We start from the raw sequence: 18,498 nt of genomic DNA on the forward strand, positions 1-18,498 counted from the left end.
AGATCGTCCCCGCAAAAAAAAAAGTTCAAGAAAAAAATAACGTGAACGTGGATAGTCTGGCTGCCGCGGCCCAGGCCCAGGCCCGGGAAGACGCAGGACGGAAGACTCTGCCCGCACGCCGCTGTCCCCTACGAAAGTGAAATCGCTTGCCGTCCCCTCTCTATTGAGAGGTAACCCTGGTTCCCAAACACTCGCCGCCGCCGCCTCCCCCCCCCCCCCCCCCCCCCCCCCCCCCCCGCGTTGTTGAGAGGTAACCCTAGTTCCCAAATCCTTGTTGGATCCGCAGCCATGGAGGAATCCTTCACGGCCCCCTCCGTCGACCCGCCCGCCGTCGATCCCGCCTCCGTCGACTCCCCCGCCGTCGATCCCGCCTCCTTCCACCCCCCCGCAGTCGATCCCGCCTCCGTCGACCCCCCCGCCGTCCATCCCGCCTCCTTCCACCCCCCCGCAGTCGATCCCGCCTCCGTCGACCCATCCCGCTACCCCTCCTGGGTCCTCCTCGACAGCAGAGCCTACTTCGACGACCCCGTCAACGGCACCACCGTGAAGGCCACGACGAGCACGGGCCACAACTTCGAGGTCACTTTTTGTCTCGCCCACCCGCCTGCCGTCTCCTACTTGTACGTCCACTTTCCCGGAATCAACGTACTAGAGTGTTGCACCACGGAGCCCCGCGTCATTTCCTCCGCCAATGACCTCGCGCTCCTATGCTTCCCCTTCAGAACTGGCACATCGAGCACCTACGACTACTTCGTCTACAGGGCTGCCTCCGGCAAGCCCACCATCAGATCGGTCCCGTGTCCTCCTCCAACCTACAGGCACTCATGGCACGCAGCCATCGTATCCCGCGAGGAAGGCAGTTTTTTGGTCGCTGATCTTTCCCTGGGTCGGGACCTTGGGCACTACAACCTGCACATCTTCTCGTCGGAGACAGACGAGTGGAGCACCAAACATGTGCAGCTGAAGGAGCCTCCTGGTATCCTGCCAAAGCTAATTCACAAGGTGATCTCTCTTGGAGAAGGCACAATAGGATGGGTCGACCTCTGGCGCGGCATTGTTGTCTGTGATGTGCTTCAGAAGGATCCTGTTCTCCGCTTCATCCCGCTGCCCAGACCGCTGCCCAAGGCTGATTATGACGAGCCCCCGAAAAGCCAAGCATTGGCCGATTATGACGCAGCACGGTCCGTGCGGGACGTTGCCGGCTTCCCCAATGGTTTCGTCGACTTCATCGAGATCGAACATTGTTTCAAATGGTCTAAGTTTATCAACATGAGGAGTTTCAAGACGACGGCCTATCTTGATTTCCTAGATACCATCAGTGATAATGACCTCCTTAGGCATCATGAAGAGGACATTATGGAGGATAAAATTGAGTGTGCACCTGATGGCTGGAAGATCCGAACAGGCTTTAGGAACATTTCTTGGAACCATTGGAGAAAAGGGTACAATTTCCATGTTGATGACATATCAGCCGAACCACAACTTGCTCTGGAGCTACTTCACCTGTGGGATAGTACAAGTGAGAAATGCAGAGTGACAAACCTGAAGACTACACCAGGCTTCCCGACCTTCACCATTTATGATTGTGCTGTTGTCCTCATGTCTAAGGTGGGTGCCGACCAAGTCACATGGATGCTTGGTGTAAATCTTGGGAATAAGTCGCTGGAAGTCATCAAGCCATACCGTGCCTTGAGAGTCGATTATTACAATCCGACCTTCATTTCCTGTGAATTCTCCAAATATCTGAATACCGCTCCAATTCAAAGGCATGTTTTTTGTTTAGCATTGTTCTCTATTTTCTTAACATTCATACAAACTGAAAAATATTTGCCAAACTAATTGTATGTTTCCCCCAGTTCTTCACTTATTGTACCACATGACACCTGACATTTTGCCTCTTAATTTGCTTAAGGCCATGTGATGAGGAAGTTGCAGCAGAGTCTGCTCCGAATGAGGAAGTTGCGGCAGAGTCTGCGCAGAATGGTGTGCCTAATGATCAACTTCCATTGGGGGATACTGTTCCAAACAATGTGGTAGGCACGCTGTAATCATCTTGCTACAACTACTAGTTGAATGCCCGTGCGTTGCCACGGACACACAAAATACAAAATATGATGTGAAAAGATTACTCGACAAAAATGATAGCATGGACTTGGATATTTTAAATGAGTGTTTTTTATAGAATATATTTTGGCAAAAAAACAATGTCAAAGGTAATTCAAAATCTATGAACATGGATAAACTTATTTTTAAATGTAGATAATAACTAAATCATCCGTGAAATTAGCACATCCCTTAAAACACCATAGACTAAAACAAACATGATGAAACAGTCACCTACATAGTAGATACAAAACAAGTACGTGATAACTACACTTACAAATTAAAACACACAATCATGCGTAATAGGCATAACCAATGTCTACTATCTTACTACATGCGCTGAGCTTTCTTTGTATACATCCTGTAATAGGCATAACCAATGTCTACTATCTTACTACATGCGCCGAGCTTGCTTTGTATACATCCTGTGTCGGGGATCCTTTGTAGACAACTCGCTTGCTAGGAAAGCTCACCTCCACTCAATAAATTGGTGAACAAACTTCATATCAATCAACCCACCTATTATTTTCTGGTGAATATCTGCAAAAATATATATTATAAATGTTGCATTTAAATAATATTTAAAATTTGTCTACATATGTTAATAACAATCGTAAGTAATTGATTTTTAGTTGATAATAAGTCATAACTACTCACCATCAAGTGTGCGTGCTGCAGTATGATCCGGGTTGAATGCAAGGATGGTGTAATTTGAAGTTTCTAGATTTCCTATTGCCAAGATAAAAAAATATTTAGGTCAACTTAACAATACACTTTCTTAGAATATGCAATACATGTATTGGTATAGATGCTTCAATCACCGTATTTGCAATCCTTACGAAGCATAGTGGCAAGGACAATAGATTTATTGCCTTCAGTTGTTGACCACCTATATGAGTTCTCAATCAAGTTGCCACCCAAATCCCAACAACTATAAGTTTGCCCCTACAATTTGGAATTTTTTTAAATGGTAACCATGTCAAGGACTTTTTGAACTAATTTCGATTATTCAGTATAATACATTTAAATTTTGAGACACTGATGTTTAATTACGAGAGTTTGTGTGGTTTGACTTACATCATCATGCAAAAACACATCATCATGCGTAAGGCATCTCATCTCAGCGTTCGTTAAGAATGCATCATTGATGTGCACCAACTTCGTTTTTTCATGCAAGGACATGATTGATTTAATAACGGAAATATCGTCCCATGTGCAAATATAATCGGTCATGGGACAACATGAATCCAAATTAGTTACATATAAAAAAGGCCAATGAAATGATAAGGTTGATAATCACTGTGAAAGTAAATACCTTAAAAGGGCAACCTGGTGCATGTAGCTCCCGCTTGCGCAGGGTCCAGGGAAGGGTCCGACCACTTTGGGTCTATAGTACGCAGCCTTTCCCTACATTTCTGTAAGAGGCTGTTTCCAGGACTTGAGTGAAAGGAAATACCTTGTGGTGTAATATTTGTATTTGTTCTTCTTGGTTTGTTATGACGCGAATTTGCTATTTCTATCTGCACATCGCTCTTGTTGATAGGTTCTTTTTCATGGTTAACAATATCCATATCTGTTAGTGGCACATTCTGCAAAGTGAAATATATATATAGAAATATATAAATTAAATATAGTACTGCCATATTTTTTCCCAGGAATAGTATAATAATTCATATGCAACATGCAAAATAAAAGATTAAAAAGACAGACATGTAAGAAATTTGGTAGCAGTGACAGACTGTCTAAATACCCAGCTCCTCATCGCTCCTCACCACTCTCACTTTCTCCTCACCGCTTAGCCCTTTTCCCTTTAGCTACCACCTATCCAGATCCCCTGTGCAGCCGCCGGCGCGTCATGGGGCGCATCCGCACGGCGCGCGACGGTGCGAGGCACCAATCCCTGGCCCATCCTCCCATCCCCCCGCCTCCGAACCAGGCTGCGCCCTCGCGAGCATCCCACACCCGCTTCCATCACTCCCTGGTGTCTGGCCAGATCCGCCGGGCAGGGCTCTCGCGGACGCGCGCCGCGCAGTCTGGGCGGCGGCATCCACCGCGCAGCGCCCCCTGCCCCCCGTCCCCCGCCCGGCGCCACCCCTCCCCTGCCACCCCCACCCCCCCCCCCACCCGCGCTGCGACGGCGACATGCCGGTCGGAATCTTCTGCTGGCAACGCCCGGCGACCGGCGCGCGTCGTGCAGCCCGAGGAGACCCTGCAGCAAGCCGTGATCGCCCGGATGGGCGGAGTACGAGCAGGAGTGGATTCCGTGGTGCACCACGACATCGACGGCTTCTCTTCGCCACCGAGCTCTGCTCCCCTCCCTGTGCATCGGGATGAAGGTGCTCATGAATCTTACCTTGTCACGGTCGACTCCCCTCTCTCCCTCCGCGTTCTGCACTGGTAGGTCTGTTGGATTGGCACCGCCGGTGAAGCAAAAAACTGGAGGTAGATTGAATCTCTCCTATATATAAGGCTAGCTAGATGTGTAGTATCGGTATACGGTTAGGATAAGGTTGTTTATTTAGTGAGATGAGGATTAAACCTTTCTTGGGGTTGTTTGGATTGGATACGGACTTTTTGCCAATTCTGTTTCCCATAATAAACTCGTTTAAAGGGCTAACCGCATGAAATTTGTTAGCGTAACCAAAAGTATAGTTTTTTTAGGGACAGAATTAGTAAAACTTGGTTTTAGTAGAACATGGAAAGTGTCTTCTAATAGTTATTGTTTAAACCATTTTAGCCATTCATATTAAAAAAGGCATGGCGTGAGCATTGATCGGACCAAGGAAATCACTTACGCCTCAATCAGGCAAAGGCAGCAGCATGGCCTTAACATTGTGTATAGTTATAGTCTACTCTAGAAGATGGTTAACACCTTAACGTTGTGACTCGCGTGTTCTCGGTGATGTGCCTGAGTGTCTTGAAACTTCTAAGAAGGAAAAGAACTATGGTCAAGGAGGCTAGCTTCCTCTTCCTGGAGATTCGATCTGCCAATCCTGACCAAATTTCGAATTGTACAGACCCACAATGCATTTCAACAAAGCAAAACACAGTGTCAGAATCATACAGATTTATGCAAGGTAACCTGCCATAAAAGTCAGTACTCTACAATGGTGACAGTCATACTAATGTACCATTTGTAAAAATCGAATGCAAAGCTTGGTCTGTATCTTCTGGCAAATAGCTTAAGGTTGATGTTTCTAATCCTGTACATGGTACTTTGGAATCACCTTCTTCGTTGAATTTTGAGGCCTGAAATTGATGTTTAAGAACGTGTTAGAAATTAAGGTCAGCTGCGTGCTAAATCTTATCACAGAGGTACTGAAAAAAGCAGATCAACAAATTATGTTCCTTTTCTTCATATCGAAGTATTTGTCGCCTAGAAAAACTTATCCTTTAATAGTTGAGATAGTAGAGATATGAGGAGATCACTGATGGCTTCACTCAGCTAGGGTTCTTCATTAATTATCAGATACATAGTTCCTTGTCCATGTATTTCTAACAAGAGATTCTATGCAATTGAAGTTTAAGTCGGTTTTTATATTGCTATATATGATATTAGATGCCACAGGTTTTGACCATATTAAAGAACATATGCATTAGAAAGAAATACGACACCTTAGTATTTTTGTTCTTCTTTAGCAAGTCACTATCCAAACATCTTCCTCCCGCATCTGTTTGAAATTTCACGCTGTCTCTTGTTATTTCGAGCTTAAACAGGTATAGGACGGGTAGATGTCGCGAAAGGAATACTCATGGTTTCTGAAGACTGACTATGCCTGAGTACTACACAGCAACAAACTCAGGTTAGTGTGCATTAAGATCTACAATAGTTATGTGGTTGTAATGCAGAAATGAACATACTTTACCTTGACTTGCTATAATTTGATCCGGCAACTTCATGTGCTAAGGACTTCCTTGTACACTATGTTCTTCATGGTCGTTAATAAGAGCTCAGATCTTTTTCGCTTCTTTGAATTCTTGCTTTCTTCCTTACCCTTGCCCTTACCCTTGCCATTGTCCTTGATGGCGAGAATCTTGATGTTCCTCTTCGATGTGGCTCTAGACAATGCAACGTAGAGCTGACCGTGAGAGAAAACCGGGTCCGGTAGGTACACCCCGACAATTGGGATGGTCTGCCCTTGCGCCTTGTTGATTGTCATGGCAAAGCTGAGCCTAATAGGGAACTGCTTCCTCTTGAACTTGAAAGGGAATATATCGTCATCGGTTGGGCAGAGAGGTATCCGAGGAAGGAACACCCTCCTACCAGCATGTTGTCCTAGCATGATTTCTGCATCAATGGCGTTCCTCTGAAAACCCCGGACCACAAGCCTTGTGCCGTTACACAACCCATTAGCTGGATCAATGTTTCTCAACAGTATAACAGGGCAATTTATCTTTAGTTTGAGTGCATGCAGAGGCAGCCCGTTGGGAGTCAGGTTATTAAGGAATTCGGGGGCATAGTAGCCGTGTGGATCATCCTCTGCACTATCAAAACTGTGGTAGATCTTATCTTCGCCCTGGAAGCGCTCTATCATGCGCGTATTTATCTTATAAACGTTGTCATTCTTGGTGGAGAGGATTGCTCGAGATGTCATGTAATTTGGATCAGCCATGTTGTCGTCCAGAGCAGGAAATACATGGTCGATTAGCTTCTCTAGGTCAGCGCCGTCTCCTGTTGGCGGCACACAAATATCTTCGTGGAGCCTTATGTTGCCTTCCTCGTCAGTTTCCTCGGTCCCATTACCTACTCGTAGCAAGTAATTTGCGAACCACGGGTCGTTATGCGCCCTCATGTTGGTTACGAGCCTTAGCTGGCGCATGCCGTTCCAAAGGTACGAACTCCGCAGGGTAGCATTGATTATCTGACCCCGTGACCCCTTCCTGACGACCGAAAGCACCTGCCTGAAGTCCCCACCAAACACGACTGTCTTTCCCCCGAATGGTCGGTCCCGTCGGCCTATGATGTCCCGCATGCTATTGTCTAGTGCCTCAACCGCTTGCCGCTTCGTCATGGTGGCCTCATCCCATAGGATGAGTGAAGCCATGTGCAGGAGCTTGGCCGTCCCACTTTGCTTCGTGAAGCTGCACGACCCCCCATCTTCAATGTTGAGTGGGATCTTGAACCTTGAGTGGGCCGTCCTTCCTCCAGGCATGATGGAAGCTGTGACGCCTGACGTCGCTGTAGCTAGCGCGATCTTGCCCTCGCCTCGAACCTTTGCAAGAAGTGACCTGTATAGGAAGGTCTTCCCGGTGCCTCCCGGGCCATCGACAAAGAATATACCACCATCACCAGCATCAACTGCTGCCAGTATCTCGTCGTATGCAAGCCTCTGCTCAGGGTTTAGCGAGGACGCCAAATCAGCGTCGTCCGCGTCAACCTCGATGGCGGACTCCTCAGTGACTTCTCTGGCCTCACCTCCAGTAGTGTCATAGGTCTCGTCGATGTCCGGAAGAGGGAACAATGCTATGTCTTTGCCCATGGACTGTAGCATGCCCCTGATGCCAAGCAACACCATCTGCTCCACTGCCTTTGAGCACGCGTGTATTCGACGGTAGTCATCGGACATCGCGTCTAGGTGCCTATCCCATAGACCGCGCACGTCACCTGGCTCGCAGAATACCAAGATAGTTGCAAAGAGCCTCCTAAGTGAGGCTGGCATCGCGAACTGTGTTGACTCTATAAGACACTCGTCAAGCGTGTTGTCGGCCTCAATGAGGCCCAATCTCTCGGCAGCCTCACGGAAGCTATCACATAGCACTCCGTCCATGGTCCGCAGGTCCTCGAAGGATGTCTTGCCTGGTATGTGGTTAAGCAGCACTCGCAGAAAGTACCGCTCCCCCTCGGCTGGATGGGCTGACACGATTCGACCTACTTGGTGCTGCTTTTCTCTCGGCCTCTAGTATTTCTGTCTCTGCCATGTGAAACTTCCTAGAAAGTCCTTGTACAGGATATCCCGAGCCCACACGTGCTACTGATTAGCGAGGAAATACTCTGTCAGCATTGACTTAGATGCAGTATCACGGGCGACGACATCGGTCAGGTCCTCTCCTGCTTTGAACGTGACACTATTCATATTAGGGAGATGAAGCGGCAACTGTAGGACCGACGGGAAACTCTCAGAAAGGTTGAAGCCGAATATCCTCCACATCGCCTCCGGTGGAGTAACCCATCTCGCATCAACGTACCTTTTAATCTCGTCTACAACCCCGTTGCTGTCAGGCTGGTCAATACTGAATGAAGCTCGATCGTGACCCTTGTATACGTATTTGTAAAGGTACTTGACGGCCTTGATGCTGGAGCACACCTCGACATTTATGTGGCAGTTGAACATCCACAACAGATAAGGGTTGTAAGGCACGACCCATCTGTTATCCAGCATTTGACGACGGACCTTAGCCTGACGACCATCATCTCGCCGTCGATAAACCGGGTATGAATCCTTCCCCTGTAAGGTGTTCTGGTTGAACGGTACTGCAGATGTTCAGGGCGAGATCTTGGACCGAACGAGTGCACCTTGTGGTACATAGTGCCATGTGCCTGAAACGTGTACACCCCGGACTTCATGTTTGTGTAGTTGTTGTCTAGGCTGACGCCAAGGGTAGTGAAGGCAAAGTGCCCGTTGAAGAACCGAATGCTCTCTCGGAAATGCCGAGAGTCTGCATCCGCGCTTGACCATAACCTCATCAGCTCTGGGATAGGCTCGGGTTCAGCTAGCTCAATCTCCCCGTTCCGACAGCAGAAGCCGTCAGTCTCGTACTGGAACTTCTTGGCCTTGCAATGCTCGCAGTTTGCCGCGTGCTTCAGGATGTGCGTGCTGTCTGGGATGTTCGAGTAGACATAGTCGAAAGGATCTAGGTCGATAGATCCCGTGTTGGAGGATTCTACGGGCTCATCGAGGTCCGTGCTATCAGTGTCGGATGCTGCAAGCATTGTGGAGATATAACAAGTCACGATGGGATGCACATCATAAACCAATAATATAGAGGGATGAGCAGCGATGCAGAGTACCTTCACCGGCAAATAGGTAGTACTCATCATCCATGAGGTCACCGGAGAGTGCATTCTCGTCCATGATGCCGCTAAGGAAGGCCTCCATGTCAGCTGTAACATTGTTGAGCCGGTAAGTAATGGTTTTTATTGTGAGTGCACACCAGGAGGGGAGTAAACATGAGAGGGTTACCATTGGTTCCGATGGTGTATGATGGCATGCTTGATGAAGGGGAGGAAGCTGGTGAAGCAACTCCTGTGGGTAGTGCTTCTGAGCTTGTTGCTGCTCTGTTCACATCTAAGGTACTTGCATCTGGGCCTGGAAGCCTCCGTTTTTTTTTGATTGAACCGCTGACTTATCACCTTCTGGTATGCTTTTCCCGCGCGCTCTTCGTTTTAAGGCACTCCCTTGAATGTTCTTTGCTCTAATACTTTGTTTGTGAGTTCGCTCCCGAGCCCTACGCTGTGCTCTGCTCTCCTGCCTCTGCTCACAGGCTTGATTCTGCTGGTCGTCTATTTGGTGATCATTGGTTTGCTGCGATGGATTTATGAGTTCGCTGGGGGCATCATTATCATCCAGGGTACGACTAAGGTACTCGCCTGCACCGTTGTGGAGCCGTTAAATACTGGTTCAATGCACATGGACACAATAAGTAGAGTAAAGATGGAAGGATTACCATCTGATTCGAAGTTGCTCCCAGCCTTACTCGCAAAACGGGGGGCAGGGGCAGGAGCTGAAGCTTCGGATTCTCTGAATGCCAACACACGAGTGCTCGACATCAGGTTGGGTGTAGCTAAGGTATCTGCATCAGGGCGCGGCATTGCGATGGATTCAGCGCAAGGGGTGTTGCTCCTAGCCGCGAGTCTCTTCTTGCGTTGAGCTAGCATGTTCTGCTTCTCCTTAGGTGATATGTTTTGCAGACGTGTTCTTTGGCGGGCGTTTGTCTCTTGCTTGTCATGGACTGACATATTTTGGTAGGCCGCCCTTCTAAGGGTGTTACTCTGTTGCTTCTCCTCTAGTGTCATTCGTTGCTTGGCTTTTCTTTGACGGGCAGTCCTCTCCTCCTCTGTTTTCTTTTTCCTAGCTTCTCTGCGACGTGCATTGATTTCCTCCCTCTGTTCAGGTGTTAATCTATTTCGCCGTGCTATATATTGGTCTCGCCTTTTCTGTTTTCTATCTGATTTAATGATATCATTTGAAGCAATGTGCTCGGGGACATTGTCTCCAGTGTCGAGTCCAAGTGCTATGCCTGAACCAATATTATGGTCAATGCTTCTCTCTGTTCCTCGAAATGATGCATGGTGATCATAGTAAGTGCCCTCACGAGAATGATTTCCTGAAGAACCATTTTTTTTAACAAATGTATAAATGCAAAATGAAAAAAAGTCGTGTGTAAGGGCGATACCGATTGATGTTTCCACATGCGGGACTGGCTGAAAGGCCTTGAGATTGCCGGCTATAGGAATCATCATAGGCAGTTGCGTGGGCACATTGTCATCATCATCGAAAGACGGAACACTGTAGTTAGTAGTGCCTATTTGTTCGCGTATGAAAAAACCAGATGGTGGTCGGTGTGTATTGGTGAGTTGTGATCTGGGTGTCCTCTCATATTCGACAACTGATAAGATTAATGTAAGTTAAGGTGTGAAGCTTATTGAATACCTTATGTGCAGACATGTGATTGGCATAAACATACCTTTTTTCCCTTTATCATAGAGATGCTGTCTGTCCTGTGACATCTTTCTGTCCTATAGAAGCTTAAATAAACCTGCAGTCTTTTTGCATTAAAAAATGATATGAATTGAATTACAAAAATGATATGACCTCTGGTGACTCATTTAACAGGCTTTTAGGACTCACTTGTTCATTTTCATAGACATGTTCTTTGCATATGGTTTTCTTCCAAAGTAAAATGATTGTGCTATTATATGTTGACGGCTGAAGTTTGTATATTTCAGTTTATAAAGTGCAAGATTTTGTAGAAGTTCAATTTTTTAAAAAGAGGGCTCAGACATGGCGACAAGAATGAAGGTGGAGGGGAAGGAGTGGAGAGAAAGATGTCTGTCTCCACATGGTGCGAAAAAGACTATACAGGATTCTGTATTATGTCACGTTTAAATCCAACAGTTGGTTATTTTTGTTTCTGAATAATTTTCAAACGTTGTACAGGTTCATGTGCCTATCACCCATTAACAAGATCTCAGTTATCTGCATGGTTCTCTAATTAGTATGTTTTCCCGGACGAAGAGAAGGTATGATCCTGGACTTCTAATGGTTCCCTATATACCTGACATTGAAATTTTACCAGTTTGTTGGATTTCTCAAAATCATGTCTAACACAGTTTTTTCTGGTAAATATATAGCAAGATTTTCATGTTGTTCCATGCAAAAAGTAAGTTGGTTATTTAGTTGTATGTGGTACTTTGGTTTCAGGTTTCTTCTTACATGGTTCCTTTGTTGTATTTCATAAAGGATCCGGATCGATGAATTACCAATTTAAGACATTCATATGAAAGTTTCCTGCATTTTTCGTTGAAGCGACCAAGTATCTCTACTCTATATATTAATAGAAACAATTACAAGGTTTTATGTACAGGAAATATATTTTTCCTGCACTTGCAATTGCAACCACATATCCATAGTTTGTTGGTTTGTTTCCAATAATATGCATGATCTCTCTGTTGAATTTCAATATTATAGCTGCCAGTTAAGAAAATATGACAAGCAGCTGAGATATCCGAGTGTCCTTTTTGTGATTTTCATATTTGTATCACTGATGTGTGCAGATTTATAATGGTCAAGATACTGTTGGCCAAATCTGTTTCCCCAGAATTAGTAGGATTATGTGTTCCATTGTGCATACCCGAATATTCAGAGTAATAGGCATGCAACAACGTCTATACGTACTCGATCAATCAGTACTCTGTCCTAGAATCGATGAAAAAACTGTGAGCACACTTAAGTACTAACCTTCTATTTGTATGCACATCAAAAATAAGATCTATTGTCTTATATGACCACATATTGATGGCACTAAAATTGCTTCTGATATTGCGGGTTCAACTTGACCCTTTAATTTTATAGGCTTCTAATTGATTTGCCTCTCAATAGGTTTCTAGCTCTCTGTATTCCCCTTCATGTTGTCATAAAAACATATCATTTTCTTTGGAAAATAAATATAGAAACACATGGTCTCTATGTCACAATGGGCATGCCCTGATGTATGTTTGCAGACTGATCCTTAAAAAAAAATTCTGGACGACGATTTCAGCGGCGTTTCTGTTTTGGCGGTGTTAAAACAATCTGGAATATAAAGGATTCTGGAGGTGAGCTTAAATGAAAGTATTTCGTTCTATCACTATTCCTGTCGCGAGGCATCTTTGTTCCCATGATGTAATGTTTCATTTTCATTTACGGTTCTTCTAGAATCCAGTAAAAGTAAACATGGTATGAGGTTACCTAGATTTCAGAATTTCCTTCCTAGATTTTTTTTGACAGTTTCAACACATGTTCTTATTACTACTTATTACTAAAATAAACCTGCAGTCTTTTTGCATTACAAAAATGATATGACATACTATAGGACATTAGAGATGCCACAACTTGTTCAATGTAGTTGGAGTACTAACATTATGAAGTTTTGAACAGGAGTCTGGATGGCAAACCTAGGGAGTTCGGGCACCCTGTCGGAGAGGAAGAAGACGGTAGGCGGGCCCAGGAGATGACGCAGCAACAGCCGTCGAGCGTTTGGACGCCCTGGTTGTGGTTCGGCATGCGAGGCGATCAGCAGAGGGTGCAGCTCCGACAGCTCGCGTGCGGACGATGTGGCCGGACGAACTGGCGTCTGTTTTTGGCGGCATTCGTTCGCGTGTGGATGGAGCTCGTACGCCAGGAAGAACTGGCGTCTTGATGGAGCTCGTACGTCAGGAAGAACTGGCGTCTTGATGGAGCTCGTACGCCAGGAAGAACTGGCGTTCGTTGGCGGGTCGAAGAAGTTTGATTTTTGGTCGATGGACCTCGTCCTCGTTCGTGGCGATCGTGGGGTTCCATGGACTTCTTGTTCGTGTGTTCTCATACGTGGGCTGAGTTGGTGGGCGCTGAGTTCGTGTGTTGAACTGTGGATCTGGATCTCGTACGTGGGCTGAGTTGGTGATTTTGTGTACGTGGGCTGAGTTGGTGGGCTGCTGCGTGCGTGTGGGAGATCGAAGGGAGGGGGGATCGAAGGAGGTTGAACCATCACGACGTTCGATCCCCCTTTAATAGTAGAGATAAACGTGTCCATTCTGCCATCTGTTAAATAAGATTTAGGTGAACCCTTGTACAGCAACCCCAGCAATACAAGTGGAATGGGGGTGTTCCCATTAGGACTTCTAATGAATATGGTTTTGGCGAATACCACGACGACTATCAGCAGCAACCCAGTCTGACACAAACTGGGCAGCACACGTCGTCTTCAACTTCAACTCAATTAGGTAAAGACATTATCAATGCTTATATGGATCCCATGCTTATAATATGGTGCTGTTCTTTTATCCTAGTTCTTCTTGACTCGCGATATTTAACTCTAAAATGTTTGAAATTTTGAACATTAACATTTGATATCATGATTCCAGAATAATGTGCGACTTGGGCCACCATGTTGCCTTTCTTGCAGTATATGGCAGCTGTGGTTAGGAAGCAAATGTCTGTTGAATTTATGTTCTTGCATCTCTTTGTGAGGTTTTATATTTAACGGAACTGAATTGGATAATAATTAATCATTATTTGTAATTCAGAGACCACAAGTTGCTCTCCTGTTGACAACTTGCAACATTATCAATAGGGATACTATTTGTAGTGAACTGCATCCTGTACTGAAGCCCAGTTCTTTTAGCGGCTTATGGCATAAGGTGCCCCCTTCCTAGCTTATTTATATACTGTTCCCCATATTCATTTTGAGTTAAGGATTAATCAGATTAGCAGCTTCAATGAATATTGGGGGCGGCTTCTAAATAAGCTCGTGAGGGGCCAGCTTATTTCAGAAGCTGCCAAAAGAACTGGGCATTAATGTGCCAAATAAGTAAGTGAAACCGTTGCGTGAGCTAAGAAACATCTTTTAGGACTCGCAAAGTTTCATTCAACTTATAAGCAGAACTTATCAAAGTTTATGTCAGCCCTTCTCCCAAAACGGAAAATTTTATCTTGAATTGGAGAATACAACCTTGCAACTGCAAATTAGCCAGTGCAGTAAAGTTGAGTGCAAACCTAGTTGTGGTCAGTGAGTAGGCTTACTAGCTGATGATTTTAAAATTCTACCCATGTAGATAATTATATGGGATTTTTTTTCAAAACTATCATGTTTTTTGTAGCAATTTCGGAAACTATAGGACGTAATGCAAAAAAACCAAAACTAGTAGCCCGTCGGCCATTCTTTGGCCGAAGTAGTACTTTTCGGCCACAGCTAGGCCGAAATAGTACTTTTCGGCCACAGCTAGGCCGAAGCAGTACTTTTCGGCCAGAGCTAGGCCGAAGTAGTACTTTTTGGCCAGAGCTAGGCCAAAGTAGTACTTTTCGGCCACACTTAGACCGAAATAGACTTTTTGGTCAAGTCTAGGCTGAAAAGTCACTTTTTGGTCATCCCTAGGCCGAAGTTGCATGGCTCATGCTGAATTGTATTTTGTTGCCACCCGTTTCCCGCCCACCCCTTCCCGCCACCCGTTTCCCGCCAACCCCTTCCCGCCTTATTTTCCCGCCAATCCGTTCCCGCCTTATTTTCCCGCCAATCCCTTCCCACCTTATTTGCCCGCCAATCCCTTCCCGCCAACCCTTTCCCGCCATACCGCAGTTATTCTTTCCCGCCATTTTCTCCTCTGTATCTATAAAACCCCCTTCAGGCGGAGGTGGATAAGCATTTCAGTGTAGTGTAGTCGAGATGTCCCATTATCCATTCGATCGTACTTTTCACCCTGAGATGAGCAGCACTCTGCTGAGTCTAGCTACCGATTTTAGGATGAATGGATAATGGGACATCTCGACTACACTACACTGGAATGCTTATCCACCTCCGCCTGAAGGGGGTTTTATAGATACAGAGGAGAAAATGGCGGGAAAGAATAACTGCGGTATGGCGGGAAAGGGTTGGCGGGAAGGGATTGGCGGGCAAATAAGGCGGGAAGGGATTGGCGGGAAAATAAGGCGGGAACGGATTGGCGGGAAAATAAGGCGGGAAGGGGTTGGCGGGAAACGGGTGACGGGAAGGGGTGGGCGGGAAACGGGTGGCAACAAAATACAATTCAGCATGAGCCATGCAACTTCGGCCTAGGGATGACCAAAAAGTGACTTTTCGGCCTAGACTTGACCAAAAAGTCTATTTCGGTCTAAGTGTGACCGAAAAGTACTACTTTGGCCTAGCTCTGGCCAAAAAGTACTACTTCGGCCTAGCTCTGGCCGAAAAGTACTGCTTCGGCCTAGCTGTGGCCGAAAAGTACTATTTCGGCCTAGCTATGGCCGAAAAGTACTACTTCGGCCAAAGAATGGCCGACGGGCTACTAGTTTTGGTTTTTTTGCATTACGTCCTATAGTTTCCGAAATTGCTACAAAAAACATGATAGTTTTGAAAAAAAATCATTATATGGGAGGTGATGATAGGAATCTTGGTTTCCTTGGGTGAGTGACTCGATTTGTGTGATATATGGAACTTTTGAGTATTCACTGTTTGTGGTGAAAGTTTCTTCCCCATTGTATTTTGTATTAATAACAGGTGACGTTTGGGAGCCTAGCTTGTTTACTTTAATTAACTAGTTGATGATGTGACAGTGAGTTTTGTTGTGCTTGAGTTTCAGAATTCATATGCAATATTACGATAAATTTGCTGTTGGATGATCGGTGCAGAACAAAAAGATTAGAGTGAAAATGTTTACAACAATTTTTCCAGCATGTGGAATCATTTCCATTTGTTCTGTGTTCTTCTCTTGATGAAACCACTCTGTGCACTAAATAAATAACATGATTTTAGTTTTTATACATTAATATAACTTAATATAACTTATGTATTCCTCAGTGCCATTAAGTGAAAGGTGTAAGCTGACGATGGTGCTCCCTTTGATGCCTCCAAGGCCAGTGCAGCTTGCACAACCCCTTGGCTCCAAGGTGACTCTTGATGAATGACTTTGACGGCTGTCCTCAACCATGGCCAACATCACCACATGAAGCCATTTTTTCATCTCGTGCACCTGGCGAGCTGGTGGAATATCATGGTTGATGACCTGGAATGTCAACAAAGTGTACGCTCTAGCATCTCGATGATGTGCTGACATGTTCACAGACTACCACCGTCTGTTATCATATCATGGACGATGCTTTAAAACATTTGAATACTTTAATAATGTGTCTATGGAGTTATGGACCTTATTAGCCTTTGTTGATGTTCGGTTGCTCCCACATCATGATGCCTGTTTTGTGTATCATTTCCGATTAGCACCGAAGGATTTGTGAAGTCAGTCATTGACCGTCGACCTAAACATGTTAACTTTGTTCAGTAAGCACATTGTTAACCACCACATTGAAGTCATTTTTATCTCTTGCACATTGCGAGCAGGTGGAATATGAGAAATTTACAATATACATCGCGAGCAGGTGGAATATATATATATATTGCTGGCGCAGGAATATGAGATTATGCTCAGTATAATTTTTTACAATATACAAGATAATGTCAGAATCAAGATGAATTTATTTGCTCTGATTTTTGACAGTTTCAGATTAGTAGTAGGTTTTAAAGCAAGATTTAATTTTCTTTTACATTCGTCATCTAGTCCTCCAAAAAGAAAATTTAACACCATTCATGATGACAAGTTATGATGAGAACAATTATCAAGTACAGAGTTGTACCTTCGATAAGCCTCGACAAGACTTTCACCTAATTTTTGTTTGAAGTTCATGACCTCGCTCCATAAGTCTTCTTTTGTGAGTAAAAGCGAGCCAAGAATTGGAAATTCAGTTTGGTTCCCAGGAGCACGTGTCGTGGGCTCAAAAATAATTTTTGAAATGAAAAAAAAAATCAAAACAAAATTTTTATGTGTTGTTAGTCACATTCAAATACTACATGAAAATTTTGAGGCAAAAAGGTTAAGCATTTTGGCATGTGTAAAAAAAAATTGAGACGGAATAAAGTGGGATGGCATCAGCACATGCATGTAGGTAATCCTTAGTGACCATCCACCACCTGACAACATCAGGTACATTGCGAGGAGGAAGGAGGTGGTTTTCTTAGCAGTTTTGTCGTGTAGCAGGTGCGCAAGCATCGGACAGCTGGCGTGTGCGCTCGGCTCCGTCAGATAGCGCAGCTGCACGTTTAAGTATTTAGGAATGTTACCCCCAAATGTCACCCTAAATTTGTATTTTTTCACCGATGAAACATCGTTTCTCTGTTTCCCATGAAAATTGTCAAGCATGCTTGCAACACTAACACGGACATCCAAAAAAAAACGGAGTTTTTTTAAAGCATTTACTATTTTTTGTGTTACTGTTCACCCAGGAGCATGTGCTCCCGGGAGCCAAAACGCCCCTTCCGCCAAGAATGTGCTAGACAATTTATCCCAAGTGTCAAAAGTACATGCAGGGTGAGAGCGGCGATTTGGTGCCCGGGCTCGGATGAGCCTGGTCAAGAACAATACCGCAATTTAAAATAGAAAAAAGTTCAAAAAAATTCAATTTTTTTGTAGTGCAAGATGCTCCTGTGCGTGAACTCCGTGCAAAATTTTGTGAAGTTTGGACATTCGAGGAATTCATGGCAAAAAGGAGAAATTTCGGATGTATGAGGAACTTTTCAAAATCGCATTGTTCATCCCTAATTTTGTCTTTTTTGCCACGAGCTACTCGAATGTCCAAACTTCACAAAATTTTGAGTTCACTCACAGGAGCATCTTGCACCACAAAAAAGATTGAAATTTTTTGAACTTTCTTTCTATTTTAAATTAAGGTACTGTTCACCGGGCTCATCTGAGCCCGGGCTCCGGGTTGAATTATTAATGCAGGGTGAGTTAATAGCCAATCTCGCTTCGGTGACAATGAATGACAAAAAACTTAAGTTCAAAAAATTGCACCATGGAGAAGCTCCGCTCTCCACACTTCATCATAAGTAAATGTTTCTAATTTAAAGTCCCGCATAAATCTTCAAACTGATACAAAATGGTTATACGGATCCTTCGTACCATCAACTGTGAATTGCTTACTCTGCAACATACCGAGTAGAATCGGATTAGTTTCATAACTCTCCTCGGATCTGGGCCCCAATAATTTAAACATTTCATCTATCGCCTCCACTCTTGCAAGTCTCTGATATCTCAAAACACATGATGAGTATATTTTTTAGTAAAAATGGTAATATAAATAAAAACAAACAAAATAAATTATATGCAAGTGGGAA

At 44.7% G+C, this 18,498-nt stretch overlaps 1 protein-coding gene across 8 annotated transcripts; it reads left to right on the plus strand.

The window, feature by feature from the left end:
- Nucleotides 1-240: 240 nt before the first annotated feature.
- On the plus strand, nucleotides 241-13,485 carry LOC123045840 (uncharacterized). 8 transcript variants are annotated; one of them, XM_044469030.1, is made up of 7 exons: nucleotides 241-1,766; nucleotides 1,913-2,033; nucleotides 5,821-10,402; nucleotides 11,051-11,166; nucleotides 11,262-11,344; nucleotides 12,326-12,418; nucleotides 12,741-13,485. In XM_044469030.1, exons 1-3 carry the CDS (start codon nucleotides 289-291, stop codon nucleotides 5,824-5,826), a joined length of 1,605 nt encoding a protein of 534 aa, XP_044324965.1. In that variant the 5' UTR covers nucleotides 241-288; the 3' UTR covers nucleotides 5,827-10,402; nucleotides 11,051-11,166; nucleotides 11,262-11,344; nucleotides 12,326-12,418; nucleotides 12,741-13,485. The 8 variants fall into 8 exon arrangements, with proteins under 8 accessions (XP_044324965.1, XP_044324963.1, XP_044324962.1 ...); XM_044469028.1 differs by having other exon boundaries at nucleotides 5,821-5,906; nucleotides 11,456-12,418; XM_044469027.1 differs by having other exon boundaries at nucleotides 5,821-5,906.
- Nucleotides 13,486-18,498: the final 5,013 nt, after the last annotated feature.

This window comes from Triticum aestivum, chromosome 2B (genome assembly GCF_018294505.1).
Source record: "Triticum aestivum cultivar Chinese Spring chromosome 2B, IWGSC CS RefSeq v2.1, whole genome shotgun sequence".
NCBI classification, from domain to species: domain Eukaryota; kingdom Viridiplantae; phylum Streptophyta; class Magnoliopsida; order Poales; family Poaceae; genus Triticum; species Triticum aestivum.

Bases quoted from the DNA above. Each gene is read 5' to 3' on its own strand.
- LOC123045840 (XM_044469024.1), top strand. From the start codon at position 289: ATGGAGGAATCCTTCACGGCCCCCTCCGTCGACCCGCCCGCCGTCGAT. The intron at 1,767-1,912 runs GCATGTTTTTTG...AATTTGCTTAAG, and splicing joins AATACCGCTCCAATTCAAAG to GCCATGTGATGAGGAAGTTG. The intron at 2,034-11,050 runs GTAGGCACGCTG...TGTATATTTCAG, and splicing joins ATACTGTTCCAAACAATGTG to TTTATAAAGTGCAAGATTTT.